Source organism: Acyrthosiphon pisum, chromosome A3 (assembly GCF_005508785.2).
Source record: "Acyrthosiphon pisum isolate AL4f chromosome A3, pea_aphid_22Mar2018_4r6ur, whole genome shotgun sequence".
In the NCBI taxonomy this organism is placed as follows: domain Eukaryota; kingdom Metazoa; phylum Arthropoda; class Insecta; order Hemiptera; family Aphididae; genus Acyrthosiphon; species Acyrthosiphon pisum.
This window is the reverse complement of record NC_042496.1, coordinates 25,731,251-25,744,727: the sequence shown is the minus strand read 5'-3', so window position 1 is coordinate 25,744,727 and position 13,477 is coordinate 25,731,251. Positions and strand designations below refer to the sequence as shown.

General features: G+C 33.5%; 1 protein-coding gene across 1 annotated transcript; it reads right to left on the bottom strand.

Annotated features, from left to right (window-relative positions):
- Positions 1-235: 235 nt before the first annotated feature.
- On the bottom strand, positions 236-12,171 carry LOC100161242 (ankyrin repeat and sterile alpha motif domain-containing protein 1B). Its single transcript, XM_001944379.5, has 16 exons — positions 11,552-12,171; positions 6,137-6,217; positions 5,758-5,914; positions 5,186-5,331; positions 4,357-4,479; positions 4,057-4,289; positions 3,809-3,983; positions 3,539-3,749; positions 2,911-3,477; positions 2,666-2,834; positions 2,341-2,604; positions 2,132-2,277; positions 1,421-1,870; positions 1,056-1,325; positions 664-966; positions 236-578 (listed from the first exon to the last, which is right to left on the bottom strand). The coding sequence occupies exons 1-16, from the start codon at positions 11,653-11,655 to the stop codon at positions 315-317; spliced, it is 3,663 nt and encodes a 1,220-aa protein (XP_001944414.2). The 5' UTR covers positions 11,656-12,171; the 3' UTR covers positions 236-314.
- Between the last annotated feature and the right edge of the window lie 1,306 nt (positions 12,172-13,477).

Sequence of the window (13,477 nt, the reverse complement as noted above, 5' to 3'; positions counted from 1 at the left end):
AAATCTGATATTATAAACAACAAAACTTATGCTTCAAAACATGTTTACGTTTAAAGAAAAATAATAAATATTTTAAAAACAAATTGTTCGCTAGATTGAATTTTCTTATAAAAAGAGTAATAATATATCAAGCATGTTATGTTGTTTTAATATTGAGCGTTTTGAAAGAAAAAAATGCGTATTTATGGTATGCACTTATATATATATATATTATATATATGAACGCATTTGAAAATATGAAAATATTTGGTAACTGTTTGAACTCAATAATGTTTTGCTGAAATTTCTAAATATATATATGTTTACGAGTAATATTAAGACTTTTCGTTCGACTCGCCTTTTTGGATACCATTCACTTTGATCTCGTTCACGGAATGTGATCTAGCGTGCTGATGGGAACTGCTCCGACCGTCCCGAGTACCGGTGATCATGTTCGGCAACATGTGGTTGGCCGAGTGTGACCGAGTGTGACCGTTATTGCCGTTCCGATTGCCCGCGTTGGTCTGACCTTTGAGCGCCATTTGATAGGCAACTTCAAACGCTTGACCCAGTGTTAAAATAATTTCGGTTGCTTGGTCCTGTAACAACGAACAGATAATAGTTTTGTACACACGCCACCAGAAGTATAAATTTGATTATAAATTCAATAATCAAAATTCGCACCATGGAAGACACGCTGAAAACGTGACTGTAATGTGAACTGGTGTGATGGTCTTTCGTAATATATGCAAAATGGTTCAAATCGTCCGCATCTTGACATGCGCAATCTATGTTGCGAATCTCATGCTCGCACACCAAACTACCCGACATGGGGTCCATAAACCGAACACCTCTGTATGATATCACTAGCGCCACTTCTGGCAACGTCCGTTGGGCGCCACTGGCCACAGCGTGTTTAAGTTTTTGAATAGACTGTTTAGTCGACTCCGTGCCCCTGGGTTCTTTTACCTCGGTGGAACCCAAATACTAGAATATAAAATATACCAACCACGATGTTTTTCTCTATATCTATAATACGTTCATGCTGTTTTATTTTTATTTTATTACAGGCTTACCGACGCTATGTATTTGACGTTTCCGGTGACCAGCGCCGCTGGCTGGTGTCTCCACTGTGTGATTAGCGTAGAAGGAACGCCAAAAAGCAGTTCTGAAGGTCCTCTGATTATGAGTTCATTGTTGTTGCGATTAGAAAAATTTTGTAATGGTGGTGGAAGAGGAGCATGCCTGGACTTTTTAGGGTTGTGCCGGAGCGTAACAGTGCCGGACGCCACGTGAACCGAATGTTTTGAACCAACTTTTTCTTTTAGTGACTGAATATTGTTTTTCTGTAGCATACCACAATTAATTTAACGAATACAATAATAGATGCCTAAAATTTGAAACTACTAAAATTAAAACCATTAAGTTTATGGAAACTTACCAATTGCTTGAGATCGTTGCCAATATCGTTTAAACCATCACCGACAGAAACAGCTTGAAGTAACTGGGACTTACTGTTATCGACAGATGACAGTATTCTTCTTCTATGACCAGGCTTGTTGATTTCTAGCACCGCAGTGAGTTCCACTTCCCAAATTCTCGCTATTCTCTCAAGATCCGTATACAAATGTTTTCGGAACGTATCTATGTAGCAAGCCAGCCCAATGCTAGTCAACCATTCTTCCATCTGTTTGGCATCTTCTTCGTCGTCAACTTGGTCTAGATCAGCAATGGATTTGCTTTTTGCTTTAGGCGTATCTTTGGTATAACGTTTTGACCAGAATTCTTTTACTAAGCATGGTAAATCGTTAGCAGATTCTAAAATTTTTGTTCGATCGGTTTCATTTTCTATACCCATGTCTTTTAAATCTGATTCTACTAATACGCCACACTAAAAATATAATTTAATAGATAAATATTTTAAATATAATTACTTCGATGGACATATTAAGTTGTAAAAATTATGTAATATATATCATATCAATTCGTTTTTAAAACTAAAATAAAAACTGACAAATTCGTATATTATAATATATTTTTATAAATAGAATGTCTATTAACTGAAATCTCCATAAATAAAAACAAAATATAATTTCAAATGTGAAAACTATGTAATATTATATCAATTTTTAATTTTCTGTGTAATACTTACAATAAAGTCCAAATTGTCATAGCCAAATTCAATGAATGCATTAACAAAGTCTTGGAAACCCAATCCGAATAACCATGATTCGACCGTCAATGGACTATCATTACCATTTATTCGAGATTTGTCTTTACTATCAGATCTATTTAATCCTAAAACGATATTCCATGTGTTAAAATACGATTGAACACCATATAAATGACAAGACAATTTACCTAGCCTGGCTTGGAATTCTTTTTCAAGCTCATTACACATAGATTCCTTAGCATTTCCGCCTCCTAGATTCGTTATTAAATCAGAAATTTTAGCCCATTCCTCTTGTTCATCAAACGGACTCAACATGGTGTTAGAACTTTTTGACTGATCTTCTGCGGAACCAGGTGATTGAGCTATGACCGGAGGGTCATATACTGTACGTAACTTACGTAAAGTCTTCGGTCTTTCTGCTCTATTACTATTGATTGATCCCCTTAATAATCCTGTTTAAAATTATTTTATTTGAAAAAAAATTATTATTCATTTACTTTTCAGTTGACTAACCTGCAAAGGTAGCATCCCCTACAAATTCTTCTACGGCAGTTTCTTCAGAGGTAGACACACTTTTATCTGTTAATAATGCATGAGACTCAGGTACCCAAGTAATCACTAATAAATCTTCTTCGATTTCTGTTTCCATATCTTTTGATTTTCTTTTTAGATTACTATAAATCTAGATAATCCATATATGGATTGTTTTATTTTCATATTTAATCAATTCTTATATTACTTATAAATGAAAACGTTACCTGACTTAGTGGTCTTATTCTAGCGTGTATGCTACGTTCAGCTTGCAATGGTGATGGCGGTGGATGATCAGGGGTAGGAGGTTGACGATAATGTGTAGGACTTAGAGGCCAGTCGGCTGAAGGCGTATCATTGCCGTCGAGTAAACTTTCTCTGGATGACGAAATGGTAGTAGTAATAAAACCATTATGGTCGGAGACGATAACCTGGTTAGTTGTAGCAGGTTCTAGTTCGACACGTTTAAATTGCAAGCCGCCCCGTGACAATATTGCACCTGGATCTTTATCGTGTCTTTTGAGCTTTCGTCTGGGGTTGGTTGTGCGAATTGGAACATTTTGGTAAATCGAAGTTAACGCTACAGGCTCTTCACCTGAAGTTGGACGTAGTTTCATTTCAACATATTGATCAGCTGATTTTTCTCGACGTAATACTTCTCCTCGACGACTTTGATCAGACGAAGGTGAGCCAGAAGTTGCATGGTATAAATATTCATATGGTCCGCTACTGCTGTTAGCGGATACTCGAGAAGGGGAATCAGCTGCTGGTGTAAGTCTTTTTGATGCTACAGGCTGAAAAAGTATCCACTACTTATAACACACAGGACTTAGAATAAAATAAAAAATAACTTACAGAAATATTGGGTGCACTCGGATTCAACGGAGCCATTGGTAAATAGATTGAAGAAGATACGGGTCTATGACCACTAGAAGTTGTTGAAGAACTTATACTTACAGTGTCCAACTCAGGGCCCGAGAGAAAACTAGATTCTATTAAGGACCTAGAAAGTGGAGTAGGCTCATTTTTGTACCAACGGCCAGAATGATAATTTCCATCGGAAATCCTACAATTATAATAATTATAGAAACTATAAAATTTTAAACAAATTAATACTAGACTTACGCCGATGATTCCGATACACGGCGACTTTTGTGTTTTTCCCAGCGAGTGGGAGAAGGACTAGGTGATAACATGTTTTCATAGGGACTACTTAATAGAGGTACGGGAACCAAATCACCATTTTCACTTCTCCTTTCGGTTTCCATATCACTTTCATTATTATTATTAAACTGGTGATCTTAAGAAATTTAAAAAAAAACAATTAAAATTGAATCAAATTAAGAAATAAAGAGTACTAATTGTTTGCATACTTTGTAGCATGGCTGCTATTTCTACAGCAGGACCAGCTTTGGGTGGAAATTGTTTTAAAAGATCTTCTACTGTACGCCTATGGATGTCCCGTATATGGGTATTAATACCATGGTCTAGTAATGTTCTAGCTACTTCGGTCTTGCCACATTGAGCAGCTTCGTGAAGTGCAGTGCCGCTACCAGTACGAACGTTGACGTCCATTCCAGCTGATAATAGCAGCTCTACTACAGTCCTGATTGAATTTCATATTTTATTACTTAGTAAATTTAAATTAATAATAATTAAACAAAAAACCTTACTTGTGGCCATTTCGGCTTGCTAAATGTAAGGGAGTGTGAGCAAACATTATACCTGCCGCACGAGAATTGTACGATCTTATCAGTTCTGGTCGTTTGGTAATAATTAGTTCCACTGTCTCTAGTCTGTTTACAAAATTGAGTGATAAATTTAAATATTTCATACAAATTAATATAAATTATATAATAAGTATACAAATAAAAAAGCAGGTAAGTGGATGTCGTTCTGCTGTACAGTAGATTACAAGTGGGTCATTGTATAATGGTTGTATTAAATTTGAATTCAATGATATAATATCATTGTATAAGAAAAACGATTCTGAGCGGAGATGGTTTGTCAGTCTGGATATTTTATATTGTTATTATTTATTTTATCATGTAGGTAATCAAGTTGAACTAATATTAAAATATTACAATTTTTTATTCGTTTCTATGGTGATATACAAAGTGTTAGAAATTAAAATCCCATTTTTAGCTTTTTTTCGTAATATTTCGGTGGTTTTTCCAGTGGCATTAAATAACTATTGAGAAAATCGAAAAATGACCTCTCTAAAGTCCATCTTGATCCAATTTTCTAAAAGATAAGGTGCTATATGTTGAAATCGAAACACTCCTTCTGGAAGAAATTTTGTATACAGGATATAAAAAGAAAAATAAAAAAAAATAAACAACATTGTAAAAACAATAGCTCCCTTGCTCCGCTCAGAATCTAATATTAAAAAATATTAGAAGCTAAATGCAGTATATATATTCCTATATATTCCTATTGCCGGTTTAATTATTTGTATTTCATACGACAACGATAATAGAGATATTTATAACCAATTCCTACCTTCCATATTGTGCGCATAAGTCTAAAGGAGTTTCGTGTTTGTGGTTTCTTATAGTAGGATCAGCACCATGTTCTAGGAGTAGTACTACCACACCCGAATGACCGTGTTCGGCAGCACAATGTAATGGAGTTTCACGATTTTTAGTCTTAACATATTATTTAAAGAACATACACTTAAGTCTCTTCAAAACATTTTTTTGACAATAGGCGTACGCATAGGGTCTCCAGGGTATGCCACTGCGATTCTTTTCATTAGATCCCCTTAAAGAAATTTTTTCTAAGAGTACTCAAATTAAAAATACCAAAAAATGGCCTCGGAAATAAATATTGAAGAAGTTGTAGCTGAAATCAAATCACTTATTCTGGTATAATGTCGACATAAACATTAATCAGTAAATATGGTTTTATAAAAAGTATCTAATAAAATTTGATAGTTTAATGACAACAAGTTGTGATCTAATTACTGCACTTTTATATTTGTCAATGATAGGGCCATAATTTTTTGTTGCATACCCTGCAAACGAAGTTTGCGGACGCCTAAATTTTTCGTATGTATAGCGTTATAAAATTACCATATGATTGACATTGGGTATTGACGGCCCGTGACAGAGCAACAAGCGGACTATGTCAACATTGCCCCTCCATGCAGCGTAGTGTAGTGGAGCAGCGCCTTTATGATCAACTACATTTGTTGACGCTTCGTTACATAAGAGAAGTTGAACGATTTCCCTGACGATAGAACACAGCTTATAAATCTCTTATAAATTTAAATGTATAGAACCTATATTGGTGCAATACATCACTTTTGTTTGTTTTTTTAGAATAATGTTATTTTAGCACTATTAATCTCTACGTTTCAAGACGTAGTAAATTGTATTCATATAGGTATAGTATTAATAATATTGAGTATTCTTTAGGTACGATTATTGATTAATCAAATAAATCACTTACTTGTACGCATTTAATGAAGCATGATGCAATGCAGTAAAGCCAGTTTGGTCTTGAGTATTTACTCCAGCACCTCTTCTCAAACTATACAAATAAAAATAAAATAAAATAATATAACTTATAATAAAATTATATTGTAATCGGGATTTTTATAATAAAAATAAAACTAATACAAATATGTATTCCTACATATTGATATTATATACATATTTATTGTAAATAGTGATCAGATATAACTTATATCAATAATTGAAACACATTCCAATGGAATTACAGAAATTAAGTTGTTACAACAATTCTTTTTAAATAAAGGAATTGAATCTAATAGTTCGATAAACCTAATATAATATTTTAATTTTCAAACAAAGCAATCACATAATAATTTAGTTTAGTTGTTATCTAAATTAATGAACACTAATTTATGCATTATGATTCAAATTATAAATATGTCAAAACATTGGTTTGACGATAAGGACATTTAAGTATTTAACCATCAACGTGTAGCACCTACCTATATATTTCAACAGTAAAAAATGTAAAAAAAGAACTATTAAACGGTAAAATATAAAGCTTGGTTATTTATTTAGTTTAAAACCATACATAGCGGCATAGCTGCTGTATAAATTAAAATAGTTTTGAGCGCAGATAATAGTAATAAATGTCCCTAAATTTTAATTTATAACTTATAATCAATAATTATGTAAATAATTTATGAAATGAAACACTTATAAACAGGAGTTCAATTTCAATGTTTAAAAAATACTTTTAATGCCTATACTATTTAAATCTTAAAGTTAAGCGATGAAATGTGTAACAGTATAAATATATATATACATATATATATATATGTATACAAGAGTTTAGCTACCTAAAAAGTTCTTATCATCTTCTGCAAAAAATGTGTTTGTCGAAATTGGGCTTTTGTGTCTCAATTTCACAATATACGAAACATTACCCTCGCTTAAATACATAAATTGTCAAAATTCGAAGAGCCTAAAATCAATTATTATTATTATTATTTATTAGCGAAAATAGTGAATACTATAATTAACTGTAATTACCTACCTAAACTATATATTATTTTAAAAACATTGATACAAATTTACAAACTTTTAAAGTTATATATTTTAACTACTAAACTTTTTGATACAAATTTGTAACTTTCATTCTTTGATAAAAGTCTCATTTTCGAGTCACATAAAAGACATTAAATAAAATACAATTTAGTTACGTACATTTAACACACAACAAATCAAAATATACTTAATACATTTAACAGATTTTTTATTCCGAACTATATTATATAGGTACCTACTAAAATGTAGTAACTAACTGTTGGTGTTGTAAATAAAGGAAATTCTTAATCAAAAAACAAAATATTATAAAACAGTACAATACATAGACATAGCTGCAAGCCTGCATCTCATAATTGTAAATGGTACCTAATAGACTTAATGTTTAATTTTAATCGAGATTTTAATAGAATCACTATGAATGGACTAGGTTGGGCCGTGGGCCGCTTGACTTGATCCCCATGTGTAATGACGCGTAATGTGCAATCGTAATATTATTATATTATGAACACTATCAGTTATTATTTATTGCTTATTAGTTATTAGTTATTACTCATTGTTTATTTGTTTTAAATATAGCGGCGGCAGTACGTTGAAAGTGCGTTGTTAACCGAGTTATTAATTTGTGTTCATAATGTGTTCGAAATCTCTTTCATTGTGTAAGCGAGCGCATGCACATATGAAGCAAAGTCGCGGCTATAATATTTTACGAGATCGATATTAATTAATTAGTAATTAGCTAACAGAATTTAAATCTATTGGCTACCTACTAAGGACACGTCGCACACAACATGTTCATTGGTAAACCGTCTGAAACTGCTATTGAGTTAATTTTACAAAAAGTACTTAAATAGTATGTACTTATATAATATATAAACCTGAACATAATATATTATAATTAAATGTGTTGCTATGGTATAACTTATAATGATTATAAATCACAAATAGGTACAGTTTATCAAATTAAATAAGACAACGTAATGCAACCGAAACGTTCCATAAACATTAGACGTTAGTTAGTTCCATTAGACGTTAGTCAGGGAGTATATATTATACAGTATAAGTATATAATACGTCTCTATACAGGACGCTCATTAAAAATAAATAAATTTTACTACCAACATCAAAGGTCATTTATTTTTTTCTTTTTTCGAATTTTATTCATCTGGTTATATCAGATTTTTCTTTAGAACAATATATCAGCATTATACAACTTTACTGTAGGTAGTACAATTTTCCAACTACTTTCACATTCAAGTAGTATTAATTATTCTTTTAATTGCATTCGTTAAATGAGATTTTTTAAGAGTTTTATGTTTGAGTATGTATACCATTATAGTGTGGTTCAAGTATATCTTTTTTTATAACGTAATAATTACAATAAACAATTTTTAATTTTCACCTTTGCTTTTAATTTCGTAAGATTAGATTAGATTATGTATTTTACAAATTTGTAATAAGTTTTAATGTTCGACCAATTAAATAATAATTAAATTTAATAGGTACCCGATTTAATATTTATGCTAAAAATTATATTACATATTTGAATATTTCCAAGTTTCTATGATCAATTTCACTCTTGCTATTGTTGTGCCTATCTTCTTAACGGAGAAACGAGTGTTCGAGTGATGATATCTATATGATATTGCTATTATGTACCTATATAATAATAAAATAATCTCAAAGTAAAGAGAATAGGCAAATCAAACTATTGTTGTCCATATAATCTAAAAAAAGCAGATAAACCAAAAAGTATAATTTGCCAAGTGAATATTATTTTAGCACGTCACCTATAATTAATATAGGTGATCTTCAAATCTTTTTTTTCGCAGGGTTAAAAATGATTAATGCAATTAATGATCATGGACACTTTAAAAATATCGAAATATGTCATATAGAGTTTGTTCATAAAATAATTAATATTAAAAAAAAAAACGTTGCCCTGGTATGGATATCGAGTGTAGTATGTCATCGAGCACGTCATTGAGTAGGTCATTGTAATTGATGTGTTAAATTTAATAGAATTAAACTTTAAACCATTGTGTACAATGAAGAAAAGCAATTCTTAGCGAAGACAGTCTAACTTTTTGGTTGACGAATAATTATTTTAATATCATATAATAATATTAAAATGTTCACAAAATATGTTCGTATAATAGGTATATTTTAGATTTTGAGTGGAGCGATTTTATAATATATGATTTTTTTCGTTTGTTTGTCTAAATACACTTTTTCTAGTAGCAAATAGAATGTAGTTTGTACTTTGGGGGGACAAAAGTAGAGATTTCTCAGTACTTTTTTTTTAAATAGTTGAAAAAAAAAGACGATTATTTGTAGAATTTATAATTTTATTATAAAAATCATTGATTGGTAATCATACCAAAAAGTTAGACTGTCTCCGCGCAGAAACGTTCTTCATCGTATAAACATTAATTTGTCATTGAATTCAACTTAAACACGTCCATTACAATTACTTACTCAACGACGAGGTACCTAAACTCGGCGCCTACCGTAACCGTATGTTTTCTACTAGAAAAGGGGTACACAAAAAAAATTAAAAAATACATAGTTATCATTGTAAAATCAACACATTTATTGCTCGGAAAACAAAATAAACACGCAGAGTTTCAATTAATTTTCATATAGTAGCAATTATTAATATTTTTACGATGTAAAAACCAAACAAAAAAAAATATTTTTATTGTAGGGTTACAAAAAATAAGTCGCTCCATTAAGTCGACCTAGTTCTTAGTGGTTTCATTAAAATGTTTAATTTTAAATTTAAGGAATATGAAGTGCCAAGATTGTGTGTCCTATACGTAGTTCAAATATTCGTACGAATGACGAATGTGAACAAACTACAACTAACAAGGCACACATAATATGACGGGAGAACCTGTCTTACTTCGTTTTTTTATATTTTAAGGATTTGTGATTTTGTTTTTAGTGAACGGAAGAATACAGTATACTAATACATACAGTAATAAACTAAATACTAGTATAATGAGTAACAACCATAAATAATTTTAAGTACATCATTTATCAGTCGAAGATGCTGAACTTCTAAATTGAGGTCAAATATCAATCTGTTGATTCGACCATAGTTAATATCTGAAGAATGTAATGATATTATAAACATAAACATTAACACGAGTATAAACATGATATCGTTCAGTAGAATATTTTACTTTTAACTGTTGACGACGAGTTCGTGCAAACATCGATCGTGCCACATATATCGTAAAATAACTGTATTTTACGGTTAATTTATAGTTTTAAGAATTAAATACTTTTGAACTTGTTGATCCTGATCTTTCAAGTGTATTTATGCTAGAGAGTAGTTTAAGATCCATAAAATGTACTGGATGTAATAGCATAAACGTTTGAAGTTTATTAAAATACTTGAAACATTTAATATGAATAGCTCGATTATCGATTTGTACGTTTATTATTACGATGAATTATTTTAAACATCTGTGAATCATATTGTAATAATATCTCATCATTTAACAACGTCGTTTTAACTTAAATGACAACAATATGATACGTTTTATACAATAGTGGTTTGATTCATTATGTAGCCAATGAGTGTTAAACAAGGGTTTTTATCGGTGAAACATTAGTCAGAATAAAGAGGAGGATACGGTGTCAAAACGGGTGACGTGATGGGGAACGTTGAGGGTTAAAACGTATATATAGGGCAGGTATATAATAGGTATTATACCTATTTTGAGAAACCATTGATAACCGTAAGTCGAGTATTTTCATTTTTGAAACGGTTTGATACTTAACAAAATCCTTATAAAATTGTCGAATATACCATAGGCCGGAGAGGAAGAAATGATTAAACACTCCGTGGCCGCGTATCACGAGTTTATTTTCCTCTAGTTCCAGCTTATCGGGGCATAATTTGACGTACGTAACCCGCCCCCTCGCCTAAGCGAATTTAAAAAAAATTTAATTCATGAATTCAGTAGGTACCTACTCAATTCCTGTGAACTCAAGAACAGGTTTTTGAAATTCCATTGAGCAACAGTCGTTCTAATCGAGAAATTCTTAACGACCATCAAACAAAAAAAAAACAAACGTGTGTATAGACACGAATATATTGCAGTATCCGTAGATGAGATTTACCTCCACCTACAAATTATTGTTAATATCATTATCACGAAGCATTGCAAAGTATTTACCTATACCAGCTGGCGGCTATAGGCACCTATCGCGATCAAAGATCAAAATATAAAATATGTATAAGGTACACACTGACAGACATCGTACGAGTTTTCTTCAAAACGTCTTATTATTCAATTTTCTAGGAGGTGAATAGCATCAATTATCATCTCACCTAGCCAGCGGTCCCGTTCTCTTGGCCTTCTGCACCAGTATCTTCTCCACGGCGTTCAGATTGCCGGTCTTGGCCGCAATCACCAGGTCGTGATCCTTGCCCATCGTCGCCGCCGAAAGTCCCTGCCCTCAGGTGCCTCTCCTGTCGTGTCGTTCGTCACACCGTTTAGGCGTTTGCGACGATCGCCGACCGTATGTCGGGCACAGTCGTACGCTCAGTCCGTACCATGTCCGCGATTTCGTCACCGGTCATCGTTCCGTTTTTCGCGTTTTGTTACGATATTATCACACACGAACAAGCGCGCGCGCACACACACACCGTAAGCGGACCATAACACAAACACGGGCGCCGCCGTCGATCGATGGCAAGGAGCCGCACCGTATGACACCGGGTGGGGTGGGCGCGCGCGGTGTGTCACTCCCAGTCGGTCAGCTGCTACTACTGCTCGAGCCGCCGCGGAATCGATAACAGAAGTATAATATGAACACCGACGACTTGATTAACAGTATTTAACAGGACTTTGGTCTTTGGTAATTGGTAGACAATAGAACAGTTATAGACGGACGCGATAAAACGTGCCGAAAATACAGTCGGCCGTCCGCCAACGTTTTGTCATTAATTCTGGTGGGAGCGCAGCGGCGGCAAACGCCGTATCAATATTATTATTGTACGATACCACGATTTGCGTCCTGCAGCGTTGATAATAATATTTTCGTATGGGCACTACAAACACCGCCACCGCGACACTACACCGGGCGTATACTGCTCCCCACCGTCAATATTACAGTGCAGGCTGCGCGCACGGTTTGCACAATCGACAGAACCGCAGTGTTGCCGACTATGCGATATTAACGTAGCCGTGGTCACGTCTTCCGGGCCGTGACGAGTGACTGCAGCAGACGGGAAGTGACATAAATTATTGTATGCGACGGACGGACTACAATGTACGGACTGTACGAGTGTGTAGTGACGTGCATGTTAAGCTCGCCGGACAACGGATTATATTTTATATTTTTTTTTTTTTTTATGGTTGAGGCTTCGATAACTGGGGTCATTGGCCTGTGGAACTGTGGGGGAGGGTAGTGCAGGTTTTGAACACGTGTGTGTTTATTTTGGCAGAATTTTTAAATGGGCACCCGTAGCCCGTAAGTATCTTCCATGTCTGGGTAGAGGATGACGGCCTTTTTTCCGGACACCGTGACTGCCCGAAGAAGAATACCACCTGTGGTCGAGTTTGAACCGGCGACGGTTCGCGTCGCGAACGACGCCTTTGTCCACTCGGCCACTCCGTCCCCCATTTTATAAATTATAAATAAATGTCACTAGATCCGAATCGTTCTGGCTTTCGACCTTCGGTCGATGACAACACAATTTACCTATTTATTTATTAATAAAAACAATTTATTCATTTAAACAGTGAACAAGACTGGAAGAGGAGTGTGAGAGAAGTGTGCTTACTTAATGTCATATAAGTATTAAATTGTACATATTTTGTACTTTTATACACAGTGTAACACAAAAGCGGTGATAAGTAATAATTTTCGTACAAATCCGGTAATGATTTCCATAATAATTGGTACCTGTCACCGATTTAAGGTCATCTACATTCAGTGCCTGTGAATAATAGGCAATTTTCTGTCTTCCCGGTTGTAGGGAAATAAGATAATATCAAATATTATTAATATAGGATTTGCAGAAGTTAATCGGACAAAGTGATTGTGTAATATACAAATCGAAATATTGCATTGGAATGTTTGTATCCGAAATATAATATAATAGGTACCTATTATAATTTCTATTATTATGTAGGAATTAGATGATACATAATCGGGCTATTGCAGTTTGGAATACAAATAATAAACATTATATGGCATAATATATATTATAGTATAATCCATGGGCGCCGTGAGGGGGGGTGCAAGGGGG

Excerpts from the sequence above, each read along its gene's own strand:
- LOC100161242 (XM_001944379.5), bottom strand. The coding sequence starts at position 11,655 with ATGGGCAAGGATCACGACCTGGTGATTGCGGCCAAGACCGGCAATCTG. Across the intron at positions 5,915-6,136 it reads GCTTCATTAAATGCGTACAA|GGAAATCGTTCAACTTCTCT; the intron begins GTAAGTGATTTA and ends TTCTATCGTCAG. Across the intron at positions 4,290-4,356 it reads GCAAGCCGAAATGGCCACAA|GACTGTAGTAGAGCTGCTAT; the intron begins GTAAGGTTTTTT and ends AAATTCAATCAG.